Below are 23,271 nucleotides of genomic sequence, written 5' to 3'. Positions count from 1 at the left end.
ATGGTTACTTATTCTAAAAGCCAAGTACTCTGTAAGAAAAAATAAAACTATCATAACTGTAGACTAATTTATCATTTCCTGTTTTAAAATTTTTGTCATCTGGTACTGTTGCACTTTTTCTTCACATTGGGTGGTGAGGATTATATCTGGCACTGTAAGTGTTGTATTCTATCCATTGGTCTTCAGTACAAATCTAATATAAAGTAACATTAAAATATGGTGTTCTACAAACAAAGACAACTAAAAGCAGTACATAATCACTGAACACATAACTTGCTGTACAAAAAACATTATCCACTAATTCCAATACTGAAAATGCAACTTCCAGTATGGAGATCAGTCCAAAGCAACTGTACAAGAATGTTTTAATAACAACAAATCAAAAATGAAATCAAAGAACTTCAAGTTACAAAACACTTCTCCATCCATCTCTTGTATGAAGCTAATCATTAAGGATACTTGCTCTCTTATGCACTCCATACTTGCTTATTTGTCCCTTTTCCTTCTCCCTTTATTCTTGGGATTTCCTGTGTAGGGGTGTGCTGTTAACTAATGTGCACCTACCCATGCCTTATCTACAGGATCTCTGTATAACCCCATTTTTACATAAATCAATTTTAAGATATTTGTCCCACTCTTTGGAATCCAGGGTGGAGGTTGCTCATCAACACTCCTCTTGTATGTCCTTAGTCTCCCATTTATCTTGGTTTTTATCTTCTATACCTCTTTCGTAGGTTTTGGAGACAAGCTGCCAGATTATTTACTGCCAATGGAACTGATAATGATCCCTTAGGTTCTGGCAAGGTCAGAGTAAATTTGACAAAATGTTTGTGTGTCTGTAACACTTTCAACTCTGATCCTTTGCTTTGGGTGTTGTGAGAAGGCCTTTTCCTTCAATTTATTTAATCATACTTCTCTTATCACCAGATCCCATCAATCATTTTATTTATCTTCTTCACTCTTCAATGGATATTTATCTGGGTCTTTGTATGAGAAACGTTGACCTCGTGAGTGTGTACTTTCACATCCCTGTTTCTCCAACATCCATACATTATATTCATTTTGTCCACAAGGGTTTAGTGTATTAATTCCATAATTTGTCATTTGGCTTAGCATCTACATGCCTACATATTCCATTTGGTAGTCAGGGTCTTTGTTAACTAGTGCATTCTCGTGGTCTATGATTCCACCATTACTTGGATGACTGGTTGCTATTAGCTTCATCCCATCAGACACCTCATGGTTCAAGCAGGTTGACTTATCAAGTTGGAGAAATATTTTCTTTTTCTGATCCAATACCTTACTGACTTTAGAACATTTTCAACTCCTGTCTCTGTTGAGTCCAGTTTTCTCTATTTTGTTTGTGGGTAATGGATGTATTAGATCTCATTGCTTAATCCTCTCCTTTTCTTAAAACACATGAGGTGTTTTCTCTTCATTGGATTTGGTCTTCATGAAAGTATTCATTCCCTTAAGTCATGTGCACCCTTCAATGGGTATTGCATGATCAGTAGAATCTTGTTCAAGACTCCATCGACTCTGTTATCTTTCTCCCTCATTTACTGCATGTCATTTTTGCCTGGTAGATCAACAGAAGCAACACCATGATGGATGTTACTGTTTTCTGCCTCCCTATTCAGCATTGCATTTTTTATGGATGCTTCTCTGATGGGTTGGGAAGAATTTCTAGATATACAGTTGGTTATGCAAATTAGTATGAATGAGCTTTTTGCTGTTTATCAGGCTTTGGATCATTTTTTGTCTTTAATACACAGCAAAGTTGTCTTTATCCATTCCAGCAAATTGAGTGTCGTCTTACCAGTCAATGAGCTGGTACTTTTTCACATTTGCATTGTTTGTGGTTGCTATAACTCTTCCGTTCCCATTCATCCCATTTACATCCTCTGGGATTTAAACATCCACTCACATGTTTTCCGTGCGTGGTGACCAATGAAGGGGAGGAGAGGATTCATTCTCAAACCAAATGAAAAGTCTTTTGACCTCCATGGTTAAAAAATTTGATGAATCAACTTCAACACCCATTTCTGTCCCTAACATACATTCCAACAAATCCCAAGATCTACTTCCCTTGGTCCTGGGTATAGGCATTTCTTCAGATACATCTTCTCCCACCCCAAGATACAAAATCATTCGCTCATGACCTCAGTTGCTGGAAGCCTCTTTCAACAGCAAAGACCTGCCAAATCAACCCAGGGCATGATTCATGGAGGTCAATAGACCTCTGTCGAATAAAGACAATAAAGAAAAAAGACATGGTCATAAACAGAAGGGGTCTCCACCCACTTTGCCTACATATAAATAAAAATGGCCATATGATACAATGGAACTGTTGAGGTTTATGTTCTAATCTGGATGATCTCAAAGCACTGATTGCTTCTTACCATCCTGTTTGTCTTTCCTTTCAGGAAACACTTCTGAAACCTACCGATACAGTCACATTTTGGTGGTTTTCTTTATACATAAATGGCAGGCTGTGTGATAGATGAGTACATGGAGGGGTGGCACTGTTGGTTGATCAGCACATGCCCACCATGTATTTGCCACTGGACACACCCTTGGAAGCCATTGCTATTTGTGTTTCTTTGAGTCATACAATCACTGTTTGTTCTCTCTACCTGTCACATGGAGAGATAAATGGTCAATCAGACCTTGATGTTTTCATTGAGCAGTTGCCATCTCCCATTTTCATCCTGGGGGACTTTAATGGACATCATCCCTTCTGAGGAAGTGCTGATATTGATAAGAGGGGTCGCTCTGTAAAGCATGTGTCTCTGATCACAACCTTTCTCTTTTCAATACTGGTTCTTATACTTGTTTCCATGCACCTAGTCAGTCCTTTACTACTATTCATCTCTCAGTTTGCTCCACTTCACTATTCTTCCACATTTCATGAAGGGTTGACAATAATCCACGAGGCAGTGATCATTTTCCTATAATTTTGAGAGAGACTGACTGTGGTAGGTGCCACCCGACCTATATGCCCTGATGGAAGCTGGATCAAGCAGGCCCTCTTTCACTGCTCTCTCAGAACGTGATCCTGCCATCATCTGTAAGCCATCAATAGATTAGTGTGTGACAGCAGTAACTGACTGTATTATACAGGCAGCTGCTCAATGTATTCCTAAAACCTCAACATGTTTTCCACTTCATCTGTGGTGGAATCGTGCATGCTACATGGCATGTAAGGCTCAAAAACAGGCCTGGGATACTTTTCATCAGTATCCCACACTTTTGCACCGCATCACTTTCCAGCAGGCCCATGCACATGCTTGGTGAGTAAGACTTCAAAGCTAGAAGGACTCTTGGATTAAGTTCACAATCAGCATATCTTCTACCACCAGTTCCAAAGGCATATGGGCCAAGGTTCAAAAGGTCAATGGGCAATATAATTCTGTCCCCCTCTCAATACTCTATGTGAAAGCTTTTATCAAGTATCTAGCACTTCTGCATCATCCTCCACCTTCTTAGCCATTAAAACTCAGGCAGAGGGATCATCTCTTTCCTTTTGAGCTGATTGTCTCTATGACTATAATCGTCTCTTTGCGCTGGTGGAACTCAAACTGGATCTTTGTTGGTCTGGTAGTACATCGGTCGGACCTGATAATGTACACTGTGAGATGCTTTGCCATCTATCTCCTGCTTCTTTTGCTATTCTTCTGATTGTTTTTAACCAGATCTGAAAGGAGAATGTTTTTCCTGATGCCTGGCACCAGGCTATTGTCCTACCTATCTCTTAGCCTGGGAAGGATCCCAAAATTCTTTCAAACTACCATCCAATCGCTTTAATGAGCTGTCTGTGTAAGACCTTAGAGAGGATGGTTAATACATATCTTGTTTGGTTCCTTGAATCAAAGAACCTCCTCTCATCCACCCAGTGTGAGTTTCGACAACAGCACTCCACCATGGACCATCTGATTGAACTTTCCCATTCTTTTCTACAGGAACTTGAGAGTCCCTCAGGGCTGTGTTTTGAGTGTCAAACTTTTCAGTATAACAATTAATGCCATCACTGAACAACTCTATCTTACTGTTACAAACGTTCTCTATGTCAGCAACTTTTACATCTCATATCAGTCGTCGCACATGAGGTATATTAAGCAGCAGATACAGAGTGCCCTCAACTGTTTAGTGAAGTGGACCACAGCAAACAGCTCTAACTTCTCTCTTTATAAAATCGTTTGCATGCACTTTTGTTGCCAATGGGGTATTCACCATGATCCTGAACTCCATATTGGTGAAATTGTGCTGCCTGTGGTCTCTTAGACAAAGTTCTTGGGGCTTTTCTTTGACTATAAGCTGACCTTTATACTACACATCAAGCAGCTATGGATCAAATGTACAAGAGCACTGAACATCCTCCTTGTCCTCTCTTCCACCACTTGGGGAGCAGATCGATGTTCTATGCTCGAAATATATCATGCTCTTATTCGATTGAAACTTAATTATGGATCATATGGCATAAGATATATGGTATATGGCTCTGCCAGGACCTCAACCTTAAAGATGCTGGACCTGTTTCATTATCAAGGACTTCAGCTTTGCACTGGGGCTTTCTGCACTTTCCAAGTTTAGAGTGTATACGTAGAGTCTTATGAACATTCTTTGCACCTCTGCCATTTGCAACTCTCTTTACAATATGCTTCAAAACTTTGTTCCTTACCAAAGCATCCCACCTGGGGTTGTGTTTTTCTTCTTTGGTGGGCCATACTTTTTCAGAACAGATGATTTGCCATTGCTCCTATTGTCCTTCTTATCCAGGTGCATTTGGATGAATTGGTTCTATCCTTGGATGACATTGCAGAATCCACTGGTCAGCCCATCCCACCATGGCTTCTTACAGTCTTTAATTGTGACCTATTTTTAAGTCAGCTGAGAAAAGTAGACACTTTTGCTATTTGCCGAACATCTTTCAAACCTTCCATTTCTATTTATACAGATGGTTCAAAATCATCTGGCTGTGTGGGCTCTGCCATGGTTTGTTGTGGTTCAGTGGTTTCATGCAGAATTCCCTCTACAGTTTCTGTGTTCATTGTTGAACTATGCACCATTTCTCTTGCCCTGGATCACATAGAAGTTAAGAAGTAATCAAACTGCTCTATTTATTCTGACTCGCTTAGTTCTCTACTGGCCCTGAATTCCTCACGTTAGTTCACACCTTGTTCTGGCCCATTTTTCTTTAACATCTACTTCTATCTAGTTTATCTTGATACCTGGCCACATTGGTATTTGCTGGAATGAGCTAAATCTACCTGTCTTGACATCGTTATGACTCTGAACTGTGGCACCATTTTAAACACATTCTGTCTCAAAGCTTATCTGTAACGTTAGACAGTTTTATTGGCAATGGTGCACTGTCCACCTTAGAAATGTTTTTTTGTTTTTTAACGACCATTAATCTTTTTAATGCTATTTAAGTTTTCTAATTTATACATTAGACTTTTTAATGTGATTCTCTTTTAAAAATCAAAGTGATGGTTTGATTTGAAATTAGAAAATGGTCATAACGTCAAATAACTCAAAACCAGGACTAGAAAGGCCAACTTCAGGTGACTAATGCTGCTGTTTAAATTATCTGTTAGTCATCCTGGCGAGTTGTTATGATTAAAATTTTGGTAAAGTCTTTTAAAACTTTTATTACTTTACTTTCTAAAATGGCAATAATGTTAAATAACTCAGAACCAGGACTGGAAAGACCAACTTTGGGTGACTAATGGTGGTTTTTGAACTTGCCTATTAGTCTTCTTGGAGAGCTATGATAATTACAATTATGTTACAGAAAGTCCTTTACAGCTCATATTACTGTAGTTTTTCTCTTACCGCTGTAAACTAGATGTAAAAATTGGTTTTAATGCTATTTATGTTTTTGTTTTGTTTTTTAATTCAAAAATTAAACTTTGTTTAACCTTAGTTTTCTTTATGAATTTTACTTTAATTTTAACTTTTTATCAGATGTTTGGCACAGATAGCCTTATTGCTTTGTGCCATAAAACACCAAACTAACCCCCAAATTATACCCATTATCCAGTCCACTCTGTGTCAGGTACTTCTCATCACATCATTTTGTCTTGTCCAATCTTGGTCTCCAGTTCTTACCGTCTTTCACTCAATACCTTCATTACCTCTTCTGCTGTACCTCTTCCTGTGTTGACAGCTTCAATTGCCAGTGTATTATCCCAGTGTTATTGCATTTTAGCTTCACACCTAACATTTGTCTAACCTTTTGTAATACAGTCCAGACTTCCCATGTGGGTAACTTCCATTCTTTCCCATTTCTTTCATTCTACCTTTTTTATTGGTGTATCTGAGAAAATACCACATTTTTTTAACCGTTAGTCTCTGTCTTTGTGTTTCTGAATTTTTATCTTTTTGCAGTGGTTTAATCATATCTACTAGTGCTGGATATAAATCAGTTTTGTGCAGTATCATCTGTTTCTCTCATTACTATCAAGTGTTTTTCTCTCCAATTCTCTCCTCTTGTTCCTTACATCTTCCTGTTCCTATGCCCCTTTCTGATTAGGATTTCAATGTTGTTTTCTGTGCCTTTATTCAACCTCCTTTCAAACCCTTGGCTTCTTGTTCCCTATATCATTCACCCCTTAAGACTTATTTTGTGCTCTGTTTTTTTACCTGTGGTCATCCTGAGTTGAATATTTATGCTCTCAACAGATAATATGCCCTTTATCACCCTGCTTATACTTTCCTGTATCTGCATCTCAGTTTTTTCCCAAGACATCTGTGGCTTGAGAAGGTAACATCACATTCATTACTATTTCTCTGCCTTCTATTTCCAGTTTGTATTCCCACTCTGATTGAGATCATCGTCTCTGTCATATTCATTCTCTCCAATGTTATATTGATTGCACAGCTTCTTTCTGTGGTTCTGGTTCCAATTTGTTAATCCACTGCAACCCTTCCTCTCATTGTGATATCTCCTCTACCAACCTAATATAATTGGTTTGACTGCTTATCAGTTTGATTATTCTTTCTTGTCTTCCAGTTTTCAATGTATTTTCCAGCTGACTTCTCATCAAATTTGACACCTCTCCTTTTTCATGTCTGTCCATTTCTGTTGTCCATTAGGGAAATTTATTGTGCCTGGCATGTGAAACAGCCTTAACACATCTTCCATTATCTTCATCATATGTCTACCTCTTCCTGATCTGGATACTGAATACTGCCTTATGCCATTCTTCTCATCTTGGTTTTACTGTGAATGGGTAAGTTTATATTTTACAAATTGGATCCCTCTTTGTGATGAGTAATGCCTGTTACTGTATACTAATCCATAAATCCTTAATGTACTGTCTTTCTGCTTGTAGGTTCATTCTTGTTCTGATTTACATTGTAACTGTCTGTCCCAGACTGTACCAACTCATAGACCATCATGAATATAGCAGTGTCCATCTCTCCAATCCTGGTCTAATAAATTTGAACTGGTCTGCTTTTAAAAATAGGGTTTCATGATTGCTGATTACATTTTCTCTTGTGTTGTGTTCCTCTCCCTCTTTAAATGGAATACAGGAGTCTTTACCATTTACTAGTTCCTAGCCACTGGAGTGGAAAAATAAGATATTCTCTTGAGTGTGCTCAACCCCATTCAGCAAGAGTAGATTGAATAATTTTCAGTGCCACATGGTTTTGAGCTGTAAATTAATCTATCAAAATGCAGTTCACCCTTCCAGGTGGGATACCTCATCTTACTGCTGCCAGAATCATTTTTTGGGTAGTCTAATGTTAAATAAAAGCTGGACCAGTCAACACAAGTCTTCACTTATATGGTTGGTTAGGAGCCCTCATCCTGCCAAGTACTGGACAGTAAATTTCCAGTGCTTCCAGTTTTTGGATTTATGTGAATCACCATGTTTCATTCCTCTTTCACTGTTGCCTGGATGTTGGGTTTCCAGGTGGCTTGGTGTTGGTTGTATACTGGATCTGCATATTTGTGCCCTGATTAGGATGGCTGAATAGAACCCAATTTCTCTTCTACTTCCTCATATCAAAGTAGAGACAGTAGGGATCCTCATCCTACCATAGAACAGATGATAAACCCCCAATGCTGCCTGGCTTTGAATTGGAGTTGACCTACCAATTATGGTCTGGTGTACTCTGTCTATTCTACATCATTTGCCCTGTCTGTTTGGGTATTTGATGATCTCCTTTTCTGCACATGTTGCTAACTTACATTTTCACAGCAGTCAAAGAATGTACCTTGTTCAGATGTGGTGTTGTCTCCCACAGATATGTTACTATACCAAAAGATGTCATACACCATAGGCATTGTTTGGACACTTTTCAAGGTATGCACTGTTCCCTCCTCCATGTCAATATGGAATTATAGTTTTTTATGTGAGAGGAGATAAGAATAATACATTTTTAAAAGGTATTTTCTTTCTCACTTTCTACCCTATCTGCACACTTTCAGTGCTTGTTTTTTACCTAATCTCGGGTAGTCAGCTATGACAGTGAAAAGCATTGCACTCCTATTGGTTGTGGCATGATTATTTACATTTTACAGTGCAGCCTTTGACTAAGTGGGAGTTTTAAAGGTAGTAGTGAGCAAAACATTTGTGCATACAAAGGAGAGCACTTAATAAAAAAAGCTAATATGTGTGAGGAAATAAGTATCAGAAATATTTTATGTGAAGTAAAATTTGAACATTAACTGACTCATGCAGCCTTCTCCAAGTGATACAACATTTGGTTGTATTGATATATTTAGAATCTCTTCAGTGCAATTAACCCTTTCATGATAGGTTAGGCATCAAAGGCCATGTCATCACATTTGCTGATTTGCAATCAGAATTTTTATTGGCCTACTATTTTATGAATCTATGTCAATACATTTATAATCATATTGTAGGTTATAATTCAAACTTTAATATTATATGTGAGTTATTTTCTTACTTTAAAAGTAAATGTTTTTAGAACACACCTAAATATAGATTTTAGTGAGTCGTGGTATGTTGAATGCAGCACTGTTTAAAAATTGTTTGTGATGTCAAAATACAAAGTATGTATTTTCATACAAATTAGGAACTCCAATTACCAATATAGACAAGCTAGAATATCAAATAAAAACCTCATCTTTTATTTTGCTGAGGTATGGCTCATGGACTGAATCAAACTCAGTGGTCCCCATTCATCTCTTTCTATTTTTGTAAGGTGTCCCTTATATACACTTACTTTAAAATATGACATGCAAAAATCAATTAACAGCTTAGAATGTCCCTCAAAGGGTTTTTCTCAGTTATTTTATGCTGTGAAAAGGCTACCACATTCCTTCGAACCAAGATTTCAAGAAGGTCGGTTGTATCTTTAGTCTGCTTGAAGTTTCGTATTTTTTCAAAAACTGAATACATCTTGGTTACTGAGCTTAATAAATTATAATGGAATTCTCTGGTATCACTATAGTTATTTGTGATTTTTTTGTTATTTAACTGAATTCATAAAACCTAAAAAAAGAAAATTTTGATATCCTCTACTTGTAAAATTTTAAAAGTGTGAACAACCTATGTCCAGCAGTCACCAAATTCAGAAGTCATAGTGAGAGTAGATAATTGTTTGTTTTACTTATTGATTTATTGTTATACATTTTAAGAAAAATAATTTATTTCTAAATAGTAATAATCTGTATGCATAGGTATAATAATTGGAATGGGACTATATTACAAAATACTAGTCCAATAAAACACAAGGAAGACTAAAAATCAGTTTTATATTATTGTATATGTAACGTGAGTGCACATGCACCATGTCAATACGAGTTATTTGATATGTGATACTACCTAGGCATGACTGGAAGTTCGTATAATAAAAACTAATAAATGTGTGTGTATATTGCTTTGAGACTTAAGCTACTCAGACTAAACATTGTATTTTCTTGTTATAATATATAGTCATTTTAGCACACAAAAAAGCATAATTTGTATTTATTTCTTTATTTTTTATGATGGTTACAAGGTTGATCAAGTGACAGACCCCACATAGTTATGGTATAGAAAATAATATAAAATCTTAATGAAAACAAAGGTTTGAAATCTAATTAAGAGATTTTAGATATTATGCAACTAATACTTGAGATTTTTGGAATGAAGAATAGTTTGTTTTTTTTTAATCACAACATGACTCAAACTAGTAATCAAACAGTCTTGATATTTTCACAAACAAATCTTTAGTAAAAATATTTCATCAAAAATCTGATTTTTTGTGTGCAAAAAATGTAATTTTTACTAAAAGTCTACCAAATGTTATGAAGATACACTTGTATTGAAAGTTTTAATGCAAAAACTTAATGTGTATAAATGTGTAAATGAACTCATGTATGTTATTTTGAGTCCATTGTGAAAGAGTTAAGCCTCAACAACACCTTATAAAATTTAACCTAGATTTGTAGTTATTTATTTCACATCAAAGATACTTCATTAAATTCTCAGTTTTACATAAAAAATAGCATTAAAATATTTAACATTTAAACAATAAACAAAATATATGAAATTCTTTCTGCATTAATAAAATTAATTATTTACAAAGAAATATAACACAATCAAGTTTAACTCTTTACACAAAGGAAATGTTAATTAACATCAGCTACTTGTAAATTATAGCCAGAAGCTGAAAATGCATATTTCATAAATATTTCAGTACAGTGTTTTTGTTCTTTTTGCTATAGGGTCATTCCATGTCAACTCACTTTTCATAGTTTGTGCCATTGATTTTTTTTTTTTCAAGAAAATGTATGACAGGAACTGGATGAGTTGACATGGAATGACCCCATAGAGAGTTTGTGACAGAAAGTGCCTTAGTTATTTCTTGATTAAAATTTTATTTTGTCACTTAAATTTCTTATTGTAATAATGTTCATATAAGATTGCATCTATTCACAGCCAAGGTGAAACAGAAAATGATGAGATTGAGGATGACTTAGAGAAAGAAGATGAAGGACAAGAAGCAGCAGAACAGTCACCTATTAAAGATGATGATGATATTATTGCTCAGTATGGTCTTGATGGTTATGATGAAGAAGGTAAGGACACAAAGACTTAAATTTTTATTAACTGAAATGCTAGTTGTTTTTTATGTTGCTGATTCAGTATACTCAACCCCCATGGGTGTAGGATGTAGGAGCTGTGCGAGTATCATATAACTAACAAAACATAGAAAACACAAGTTAAATATAACTAATCGTAAACATTTGAATAAATAATAAAACAGAAGATAAAGAAAACCAACTTTTTACAAAAAAATGTTTTATTCAACATTTTAAAGCCTCTAAATACATACAAGTTAAATGTATTCTGTTAGCTTGAAATGTAAATTTAAGGAACTGAAGACTTGCAGAACACAAACCTTATTGGTATTAAATATTGTGAATTTGTTTTTCAGATTTTAGTTGCTAATTTGTGCACTTAATTGCTTTGCTTGTGGTTTCATGAGTGTTGGTTACAGGATGCATAACAACATATAAAATTACAAAAAATGTCATAAAAAAAAATAACAATATTGCAGTTAATCTCAATAATTTGTGCTAGATCACCTACATATTTTACTTAGAAATGTTTTTTTGTTTTCTGAATATTGTAACACACATAAATAGAAATACATTAATATGATTTTTGCATTAAGTGAACAATATAAAAACAAGTGTTAAGCAAAAATTATATTAATCTAAAGTATGAAGAAAGCAAAGAAAATTAGAAAATTGATCTAAGGCTTAACCCCGAACAGTATTGTGGTTGAATGAGAAAAGGATCATACAATAAACATGTGTTTAAATTTCTGTGAATATATCATAAATCTATTCACTTCACTTTTACAGAAACCACCAACACAGTTGCCAACTTAGCTGGTCTGACTGTTTATGGAAGCAATGATGATGACCCACTAATGACAAATAATCAAAAAGTAAGATACCACTAACATTTTTTTTGTTGATTATTGTTGTTTCTTGAATATATTTAATCTTGTAACATTTTTGAAGAGAGAGAAAAAAAAATACTTTTTCAGTTCAGTATGTGCATGTAAAACAGTACTTCAGTAATTAAATTGGAGCATTTGTTACTGTTGTACTTTCATATTCCTCTGTTGCATCCAGAGCTAGTCTCTAATTCTTTTGTAAAATTCCAAATTTGAATATAATCAACAAGTTGTTCAGGACTCTTGAAACAAGATACTATCTATATCAGTGTATCAATGGGAAAGTTATTTTGATTTTTTTTTTAGATATATTAAAAATCTATTCTCTCTTTTCCCTCATCCAAACTCCCTTTTCCTTTGACCCATTCACACTCTTGCTCTTAGCATGTCCTTCTCTCTTCCAAGCGTGCTGTATTTGTTTGGTCCATTACCTGTATGATGGGCTCTCCAACTGTATAACCTCTTGCTTGTCCTGTTCCTGTCATCCCTCAACTGTACATATTTTTTTTTGTTTTTTAATATTGGTCCATACACTCTTCCTTACTCTGGGCCATCCTACTAAGGCCCACTTTTTGTCCCTTTCACATTCACTATGAGCTGCTTGTTTTCCTTATTGATGGTTTTTGGGTAGCTTTGTCTCCTACATTTTACTTTTTCTGTTGCTGTCTATTTCTTTTTTTGTCCTCTGATTTGTGCCAATTTTGTTTACTTCACTGATCCTCTCATCTTACTCCCGTGTTTGAATGAGACTTTGTATTTTCACATACTCTTTCATGGGCTTCATTTTAGTCATTGAATTCATGATCATTACTTAATTGTACTTTGTAAACATATTTTCTTTTCATCTGTAGCCATCATCACTCACATGATTTTGTCATCAATGATTCCTGTACTCTCCTTCACCATAATTACTTCCTATTCTATCCAGATATTTCTTCCTCAACTTTGGCTGCTCAGAAGTGTGATTGTTCCTTGAAATTTTGTCATGTCAGTTTCTCCAACTCTCTTGCACTCTTGTGTCTCATTTCCACCAACTTTAGATGATATTTTCCAGATTGGCATGTAGATAAACCCTTAAACATCAGTTTCTATTATCTTCATTATCTGGCCATTTTAGCTCCTGCAGTATTTTGACTTTCTCTATATTTGCATTTCATTCTATACATCTACATACTGTCTTTGAGAAGAATAAGTAAATCTTTCTTTTTCAGTATCCTTTTCCCCTTTATTGGATCCTACCAGGTGGCTGGTGCTGTCTCCCATGGTATGCTTATTTCCTAAAATTCACATTTGGCTTAGGTTATTGGAAAGGTTATAACTCATCCACCATAGCTTTACCAGTGTTCACTGTTAAGATGAGGGTGTTCCACAAGACTACTAGAATTATCCTCATGATATTCATACTACTCAGTTGTCCAATCTAGACCATACAATTCTGTGGACTATCATGGGAAAAAGACATTACTAGGGAAGTGTCTACTAACTTACTGGCTTTTAAAGGTAGGGTTTTATGGTCAGCCATTGCAATGTCTCCAGTAAAAGATTTATCTACCGGGTGTCTAATAGGGATTTAGGCACTTCAGCTAGAACACAGGAGCCACTTACCAGTTACCATTTCCAGCTATTAAAGTGATGGAGTTTGGAAAAGTTTTCACTGATTTGGCTTATGGCTTAGCACAATATGATGAAAAGTAGGGCATGGTGACAATTTCAATGTAGAAGAGATCATCCCTCATACAGCTGGTGTATCCTTCTCCTACACTCTCAGTCAAAGTGAGCATACTTCATATGGTCTAATCAAACCTTGCCACACTACATTTACTGGTTTGTATGTGCTCAAATGGTCATGTTCTTTTTCTGCTTATCCCTGTGACACTTGGGAGCTTATTTGCATCTTCCTTTTTACATTCTTAGCAAAGAGGAGATCCAGTTTCCACAAGTGTATCCTTACAAAGTCTCAGCAGTTGGGTGTCACTCCATAGGTTTTTCCTTTGTGCACTTTCTGAAGATAGTTAAACTTAGTTTAATTTTTGCACAGGTTTCTTCACCATTTTAATGTAGAAATCTAGCTATTCTGTGTGTGGAAGTTAGTATTGTTTTGGAAAATAACATTTTCCTTACACGAAAATATAATTCCAATAAATATTTATCTCAACACACCCTCCTGTCCTCTCTCCCTGCTCTTGTTGCATTGTTTTCTTGCTTCATCTAAGATGAAATTAGTTTGAGCAAAAAATGTTTAAGGAAGTTACTGTGGAAGAAGGTTGTGTTGCCCTTCTATTGGTGGAGGCCTATCATCACATTATGATTTCATTATGCACTAGTACAGTTCATGTTAACCACATATGATTTTCAGATGGGAGTTAGCTCAAAGCTAGTGGCATGCAAATATTTTAAGCTATTATGTAAAGAATGAAGCATTTCTGTGTAAGAAGGTGAGTATTTATCAGAACTACATTTTCAGGTAAGGAAAATGTTACCTTTCACTAAGCAGTCACATTGTTTACTGCTGGCTTGTGCTAGTGTTTTTGAGAAAGTTCAACAGTTCTTAAACAACATATAACTTTTTATTGATGATAAGTGTAAATATGAAAATATAGCATGGAGTAAGTAAACTGTATTATAATTCTTTCTTTCAATTCTACATAAACTTGTTACTCTCTTAAAATATATTTCAGATTAAAAGATTATAAGTTAAGGTGTTAAAATAGTGACATGGAAAACAAGTAGCTTGTTACATAATAGATGTTTTATATTGTTTAGATATTTTTTATTATTTAATAATGGCCATTTCAAGAGTTTTGTGAAAAACATTTTTATGTAGATTTAGGCAGAATATTTATGATGAATTAACAAAGGTGAAATAATCTGCAACTGTCTTGTTCAAAATGACCACTTGGAGAGAGCCTGAAAAACTAATCTACAAAAGTAGCTGAGGTTGAAAGGGTGACATTTTAAAAGAAGGAAAGCTTTTGTTTGTTCAGCATACACATGATTATTTATCTAAATGAGCAAAATAGGTGGAGACAATTTATTGACATTTCAAAGCATTGATCTAATATAAGAAAATATGTCATCATTGTTAAAATGATTATTTTGTTTGCAGGATGAAGAATCAGAGGAGGAACAGGACTTCAGAATTCTTCCAACAGACAACCTCATTGCTGTAGGACGTGTACAAGAAGACTGTAGTGTATTGGAAATTTATGGTAAGATTTAATAACTAGCATGAGCTCCTTTTGAGCATTTTTGTTGTTTAGAATATTTATCAAATTCATCATAAATTTAAATAAAAGCAGTAGAATTAAGTAATTTGCATTCTGCACAATGAAAATAAGACAGAGAATGTACTGGATTTATGAAATGGCATACTGCAGTTTAAGATACTAATTGTCTGAAATCCTGATCTAAATGAAAAATATTCCTTTACTAAGATATAAGGATAAAGCATATCTGATGAAATATTGTCATTTTCTATTCTAGTGTACAATGAATCTGAAGAAAACTTTTATGTCCATCATGATGTTATTCTGCCAGCTTTCCCATTAGCTCTAGAATGGCTAGACTTTGATGCTGCTGACGGGAGTCCTGGTAAGTGAGATAAACTCATACTACAGCATAGTGTAGAATAAGTAGATGATTAGAAAATCATATGTGCTTTATTTGTCTTTCAACTGATATTGAACTTGTATTGTGTAAAATACATTGGTATGTTAATAAAAAGTAGAGCAAAAACTTTATCTGAAATGGCATGTTTTATGAACCATTCTGTTAAAATGTATCATATACAGGATTAGACTTTAGACTAATATATTTTTACATTCTTTCACAAATTTTATTGTGTAGGTAATCCTGAAGATATATTAGAATAAATTGACTAACATTTTGGTATTTCACATAAAATATATCAAGAAAATACTTTGTTCACTATTTAAGTAAAAAATTCACAAGTAGATATACACAGTCAGGTGCACGATAGAAAATAGAATTGTTCCTACAACCATGCACTGCGAGTATTCATATTGTCTGCCTTCCTTATTTACACTTGGTTAACACTGAGCAACAAAAAAAAAGATTTATGTATACAATATTGCATCAAGATTTGCAAATTTTTCTTGAATGTAAGTTTCCATTATAATAGTCTCTGCACATTTCCAAAAACACGTTCTGTGATTATTCCCCATACTGTGAAATATGTTAATGTCAAGACAAGAAATAAGTGAGAAAAATAACTTCACTACAGATATTTATGACCAATCCTGTATTATACTACTAAGTTGAAGCTTAAACTTGCATCAAGTGACACTTGAAATCTAGACTTGTTTCATTGTCAAAAGCAAGTTTAAATTCAGAAATTCACATTACAGTTAGTACATAATATAAGAGAAAACACAATACTGACAGTAAATGAAAACAGTACTCCAGCTTGTTAGAAGACACACAGATTTTTAAAATATTAATAGCATGTGTAAACAGTTTGAAGTGTGTTTTTATTTTGGTTTAACGATATCTTAGTACCACCTAATTCATCAACAGCTGTATTAATATTAAGTAGTTGTTTTCGTTTTTTCATAAGGAGCTCTATTTAAATTTATTGACCAGACAAACATTTATGAGTTAAAAGCCTTATGAAATATGGTTTATAAAATAAGCTTGATTGATAAAACTTTTTGCAGTTGTCATTTGAATTAAAATATTTTGCAATGAAGGAAAACTTACTTTCTGAAAATGCACAGGTTATTGGGTTTCTTACATTATGTTTCTTTTTTTTAGGAAATCTTTTGGCTATAGGGGATATGACACCTGTAATAAACATCTGGGACATAGATATTGTAGACACACTTCAACCAGCTTACTCTCTTGGGCAAAAATCAAACAAGAAAAAGGTTTGTTTTCCTTTAACAAAATGTCAGGAGTGCATTTTTGTACATATTGTGTGATCTTTAAATGAAGTATTAGTTTCCCTTTGTATTATATCTTGTGAAATAGTGAGAAATATTTTACATGACTTGTTAAAGTGATTGAGGTGCAAGCCTATTGATTGTAAAATATCATATATCATAACTGAGGAAACTTTGTTTTTTTGTTTGTTTGTTTTTGAGTAAAACGTAAGTTTAGTTTCTGGTGAAAATTGACAGTATGGTTGCTGTGTATTGTAGACAGGGCTTGAAAAGTACATTTGTTCAGAATGAGTGAAAAATAAAGAGCAACAACAGGAGAGGAGTTTAGTCTTTGAGTTTTCTGTCTGGCTGAGATAATGATGTTAAGCTCAATCACTTCTCCTTTTGTCCACTACAAAAAATTCAATTATCTTGAAATAAAACTTCTAGTAAATTAGGTTTCTCTCATCATGAAGGCACAACAGGTAAAGATAAGGAAACTGACCTTCACTGTTTGAAAGCTTGTTACAATGAATCTCCTTCTAGTTAGGCTATTCTGTCAGCAACAACACTTGAAGTCTTAGTCAAGTAAAATATTTAAACGGTAAAATATTAAGTCATCAGTGAATAGTTAGGGACTTTAAACCATTGTTATCAAAACTTTCTTAATGCATTTTGAAATGTAGTTTTATTCTTCATTTTTCAAGAGGCAACATTGTTAATAACTGAAGGTGGGGTGTAAAATGGAAGAACCTGTTACACTATCACACTTGAGTTCACAGTTTAGCTTTCACAACCTCAAGCAAAGACAGCAGCTAATCAGCTACAACAGTTAACAAGAGTTCTTAAGTTGTTGTTTTTGTACATTGTATTTTCTATGTAATGCCTTAAATAACATGGAGCAACAAAGAGTTACTAGTCTTTTTCAAGAACAGTGAATCCAATAATAATGACTCTATTAACAGTTCAGTTTCAAAGATCAAAATTAAAAGAGCTGTAAGATATTGAAATTCTTTTAATTTAGCAAAAGCTCTGGTATGGTTAAGTGTTATGTGTTTCCTCAGTTTCCACATGTATTTGACAAGCAATCCCTTATTACTGGCTTAAATGAACCTTTTTCACCAAGGTATGTGTTTCGTAATTTATTTTGGCTCCATATCAAATGCACTGAGGCACTAAATGTCCATGAAAACTCAGAAATGCTCCACATTCTAAATTTTCTAAACAAAATAGGTGACAAGATGTTTCACTAAATGAAAACTACTTTAGTGTAGCATACTATGTAGCATTGTGGACAACACTGCAAATTCCAAACAACAACAAAGTGAAAGAATTGTTCTTGGTAATAGCTCCTTTGGAAAACACAACAGCTTCCATCTATCTCAACAGTGTTGAGGGTGAGCTGCACAAATTAGGCTTGGACTGAAAGAATGGGAAATGGCTTTATAGGCCTTGGGACTGATAGAGCTCTAACATTGATTAATGAGGTAAGTGGTAAAGGACACAGAATGTCTTGTAGCAGGACATTCTGTTGCTCATAATCTGCAGTTAAGTGCACGACCTTTTTTATAACACATTTGGAGAGAGATGCTTACAATATGAATGAAGGCTAGAACAAAGTTAAATAAATATTTAGGACTCTGAAGAGAATGGTATAAAGTTAAGATATGTAATCAAGAACTTTACTGAAGGAACTGGTGGCAAAAGCTGTGTTAAGGATTGATAGTTATCCTCTCTTAGGTTCTCTACTAAGATTGTTCTGTTTTGATGGTATCAATAGCAAGTTGTGAGAGAGGTTTGAATCAAGTGAACCTGATTATAAAAAGATTTTAATCTCCACTTGAATATAGAACTCTTAGCAGTCTCAGGATAGTTAATGAACCATCTTTTCCTTAATTTAATGCATATAAGCCAGTAGATAGATGGTACTTGAGTGCAGTGCCTACTCGTCATCTTCTGGTCGTACTCTGTGCTACAAATCTTGAAGTAGTAGTTTGCTCAGATATTATGCTCTATAGGATATGTCAAGATAATAATGTGTTGTTGTATGCATATGAGCAGCTCAACTATGATTTATCTATTGTAGAATTAAGGAAGATGAGAAGCAATTTTCTGACTAGAGAACCTTACCTGTATTTTTTAAGCCCTGGTTATATACAGCTATTTACATGAAATTTTATGACAAAGTAATTAAAAAAACCCAGTGTGGTTATATAAAGTTTCCAATTATACTAAAATAAGTCTTGTAATAACAACACTTATCAGGAATTCACCATTTCTTAATTTTAAATTATATACTAAATTGCTTTTTGAGTCAGAATTAACATTCAACAATATATAAATCTGAATTACTTTTAATAAATGTCAAAGAATTTAATTTTAATGTAAAACCAAATAGAACCCCCTCCAAAAAAAAATTCCAAAGATTTTGCATTTAATTGACTACGATATAGCATGTCATTTAAAACTTTGTCTTTACCTCTCTCTGTGAAATTAGTTGGCATCCACATCTTCTGGTCACACTGATGCTGTTATAGACCTTAACTGGAACCATTTAATCAGGTAGGGTCATACATGTAACATGTGTGTTAGTAATTGTGCATTATTTTGATTTTCAAGAAATTACAATGTACAAAACTTGTGTAAGGTATTTATGAGGCAGCATGTGACGTCCAGCAAGTATAAGAAAGAGGCTATCCTCTGGTCATTGTCTAAAGCATTAGGAGATTAAAACATTTCAAGTCATTGGAAAGTGATTGCCGTTAATAGATATATTGGCAACCTTTCTAAATTTTATTTGTATGGGGATTAAAAGACTCAATATTGTTATGAAACATTACAATCAATGATAAAAAATACAGAGAATAAGGTGTAGCATCCTAACAAATGGGTGCAGTTTGGGAAATTGTTCAATGAGCAAAGGAAGGGAAAACCATGTCAGATGTAAGAACCAAAGTAGGAAACTTACAGAGTTGCAGGGAGAAGGTAAAATGCTATAACTTGCAAACCAAAGAGAAAAAAATTGTAAATATATAACTTATTAAATGTTACTATTATTCAAGAACTTGTTTTCTTTACAGTGCTGTAAGACAATTTCTGATAGAAATGTAAAAGAGAAAATAGTAATACAGATATAAAACTGTATCTTTAGCTTCAGCCATAATTTCATTGCTGTTTTTCTGTACTAGTGCACATAAAAAGAAAAAAAACTTATTTTGAACTGGAAGCAGTGATGGTGGAAGAAAATAATATTTTAATAGTTATTTCTGAAAATGTTCATGTGTAAGAAAGACAGTCTGTGTGTGTATAAGTTTTCCTCATTCTCAGATTTCTTTGAGTTGCATAAATACATTTTAAAAATATAGGAGGGTGTCAGCCTGCACTACTGTTACATTCCATGTACTTGCAATGTTTTATGAACGAATGGCTCAACACAATTATATTACAACTCCCTCATTTGGTGCTATCCATGGAACATTCAACTGCACATGCACTGTGTGGTATAGCTGTGGCTGCATCCATCCTGCCTATGTGAAGATCACAATTTGTCACACAAAATTGACATAATATGTCAAAATCTATATTTAATCCTTCCCATCCAACTTAAAAAATATAATCAGTAGGCCACTGTCTTTTCACATGCCAACTTATTTATTAGATATATTGAGCTGTTTATCCTAAAATGAACTATGGAACTTGGATGAAAGCACTGTTGGATTTATTTCATCATTGAGCTGATCAGTCACATTTTGACAGCTGCACTGAGTTATTTCAGTCAAGTATCGTAATGTAAAGGGACACAGCATCTTTGAGATTAAAATGCTTGGACCTAAAATGGAATAATTTTATTCTGAAAGCTGAACATTTTCAAGTTTAGGAAGGAACTTGACATGTTCCATGTGAACAATAATAGGGTTATTTACTAACTTAACAAACATGATCATCAACTATTTTATTGTTTGTGGTGAGTGGTGAATCAGAACAGATAATCCCTTTTCTGATGAGAGACAGTGGATGTTTCACAGGATAGATTTGCAATTGAAAATATATATTTTGTGCTCTAGACATGCTCAGAATCACTTTGAAAGCACCTAATTTTTACATGCAGCCCCCAAACCCCCAGCCAGATTTACTCATGTCACACACTTGTAGCCTGTTGTATGAGCTTTTTTTGTTTTTCCTTTTTGCTGCCATGTCTTGTGTTACTGTTAGATGTAAAAATCATGTTGCTCAGAAGTTACTTTTTCAAGCAGCAATGCCCTGAATTAAAATCTTGATGTTTTATTGAACATTAATTTTCTTTAGCTTAAATAAAATGTTAAGTCCATATTCTTTCTAAACTAACAAAGACCTATTTTATTCTAAAATAAAAAAAAATATTGTTGATTTAAATGCATGCCATCTTCATCTGAACCATTTGCATATAAGGTCAAACTTGCTGAGATAAGACATTGCATGATTAAAGTTAAGTTAACCTTACATTTGAACTCTTTTAGAGTAGCACAATTTGCTTCTTTATGGACATGCAGAATATAAAATATATTTTAAAGTTTGTATACTAGTACCAAGAATGCTAGCCATGTATTTGTAGCATCATTGCAGGAAAATACTGTGAAAACAATTAATTCTTAAAAGTAATATTAAAGATGAGAACACTTACCTTCTACCACTATTTCATGTTATTCAAGTACAGTTAATATAAAGAAACAATTTTGGTGCATGGCTACTTTTAAATATCTTGCAGTTAACAAAAAACATTTTAGTAGACTTAATGCACATGTATTTATTTGAGCCCAAATGTATGAGATTTAAGGAAGTATTGAAATTAATTTTTCTTAAATTAAGCTCTGTCAGAATTATGGTTTTAGTTTTACTCCAACAACATAATGAAACATTAAACTGTTTAACCAAGCAACAAACAGCTTGGTGAAATTAATTTTATTAAATAACATGTTACAACTATCTCAGAGATTTATTCATATAACATTGTTACAGATATATGAAATTAAACTGTCAACTGACAGACTGCAAAGATGTTCAGCCTTATTTAAACACATTTCATATTATTCTTGATTCTTGTGCAAATCCACTTAATTCAGTCATAACTGATATCTTGAATTAGGATGATCAGATTGAAAAGAAATTGTGTGTGGGGGGAGTGTTGCCCAAAACCCAGGATAATTTTTCTTGGATTTACTTATGTTTCACTCACATTTTGTAGATGTTTTTGACAGTGAGAATGTATTTCTGTACATTGTAATTTTAAAAGTTGGTTTGGTGAAGCTGTAGTTTCTATTTCTAGCTATTTAAGTTGTGAATAAGATTCTATAAAGATTAATTTGTAACATTTCATCTCAGTCTTAACAGTTAATAATACTGGTTCTTACCAAAGGTGCTTGTTTTTTATTAGTGGTTATATTTATTATAGGTATCTTTAACACCTAGCCATAATTCACTTGTGTTTATTGTGTTTATTCAAATTATCAAAACTCTTTAAAACAAACTATCTCATTGTAATTTTTTAACTTTGTTGTTGATATCAAACCTTTTTATGAAGAATAAAGTTTAAAGTTCACAAGTGTACATCTCTCCACTCATTTTTAAGAGTTATGCCCAAGTTTTAAAGGGTGAAGTTTCTTTAAGTTCCAAAGAAAGTAACTTTGAATTGTAAAAATAAAATTTAATGGTTATCATTAAATGTTTTGGTTTTTCCCAGACATATTCTGGCTAGTGGTTCTGCTGATAATAGAGTTGCAATATGGGATTTGGCTGAAGGGACACCTGTTGTCATGTTAGAGAGCCATCATGACAAGGTAAAATATTTTGTGTAAATTATGAACATATTTTGAATTTATAATTTTTTAACATTTGTTACTGGTAGTGATTCATAACTGTATTGTAGAATAAGAAATTCCAGTATATTCAGTCAAGATACACAGCAGAACTTTGAAATTTGATAGGATGAATGTAAAAAGTTTAAAATAAATCACAAATGTGAAATTATGGACACTGGAAAAAAAACAAAAAACTATGACATGATATCGTGAATACAAATAACAAAATAGCATACTTAGGTATTTGTGTATATTATTTTCATACACTGTATTGGCTCTTTATCTATTTATCTTCATAATCATGCATTATTAGAAATACATTATATGTGCATTTTATTATTAAATACAAGTGATGTGAATAATTCTGACTTTTTTCTCTCTCTCTTAGTTTTCTTGAAAAGTACTATAATTTTCAGCATGAATTTCTTCTTTAAACACTTGTGTGTGTATATGTGATAAAGATCACAAATTAATCTGTTGAAAGAAGTGTTTTTGGTAATTTGAGGATAATGTAAGAAAATTGTTTTACAATATGTTTTTGGTATTTATGTATTATTGTTATTATTGATATGTTTGTTTTACATACACCCTTGTGCAAATTAATTGAAACAAATGGTCATTTT

At 33.7% G+C, this 23,271-nt stretch overlaps 1 protein-coding gene across 1 annotated transcript in view; it reads left to right on the top strand.

Moving 5' to 3' along the window:
- The window catches only part of LOC143226036 (periodic tryptophan protein 1 homolog), a 48,976-nt gene that overhangs the window by 11,510 nt on the left and 14,195 nt on the right, over positions 1-23,271 (top strand). Inside the window, exons 3-9 of the mRNA XM_076456432.1 lie at positions 10,905-11,044; positions 11,837-11,922; positions 15,041-15,143; positions 15,418-15,525; positions 16,708-16,820; positions 19,312-19,376; positions 22,531-22,627. Coding sequence (XP_076312547.1) covers positions 10,905-11,044; positions 11,837-11,922; positions 15,041-15,143; positions 15,418-15,525; positions 16,708-16,820; positions 19,312-19,376; positions 22,531-22,627 — 712 coding nt within the window. The remainder of the gene's footprint in view (positions 1-10,904; positions 11,045-11,836; positions 11,923-15,040; positions 15,144-15,417; positions 15,526-16,707; positions 16,821-19,311; positions 19,377-22,530; positions 22,628-23,271) is intronic.

This window comes from Tachypleus tridentatus, chromosome 9 (genome assembly GCF_004210375.1).
Source record: "Tachypleus tridentatus isolate NWPU-2018 chromosome 9, ASM421037v1, whole genome shotgun sequence".
Taxonomy (NCBI): Eukaryota; Metazoa; Arthropoda; class Merostomata; order Xiphosura; family Limulidae; genus Tachypleus; species Tachypleus tridentatus.
Note: the sequence above shows the minus strand (reverse complement) of the source record. Positions and strands in the feature narration are given on the sequence as shown.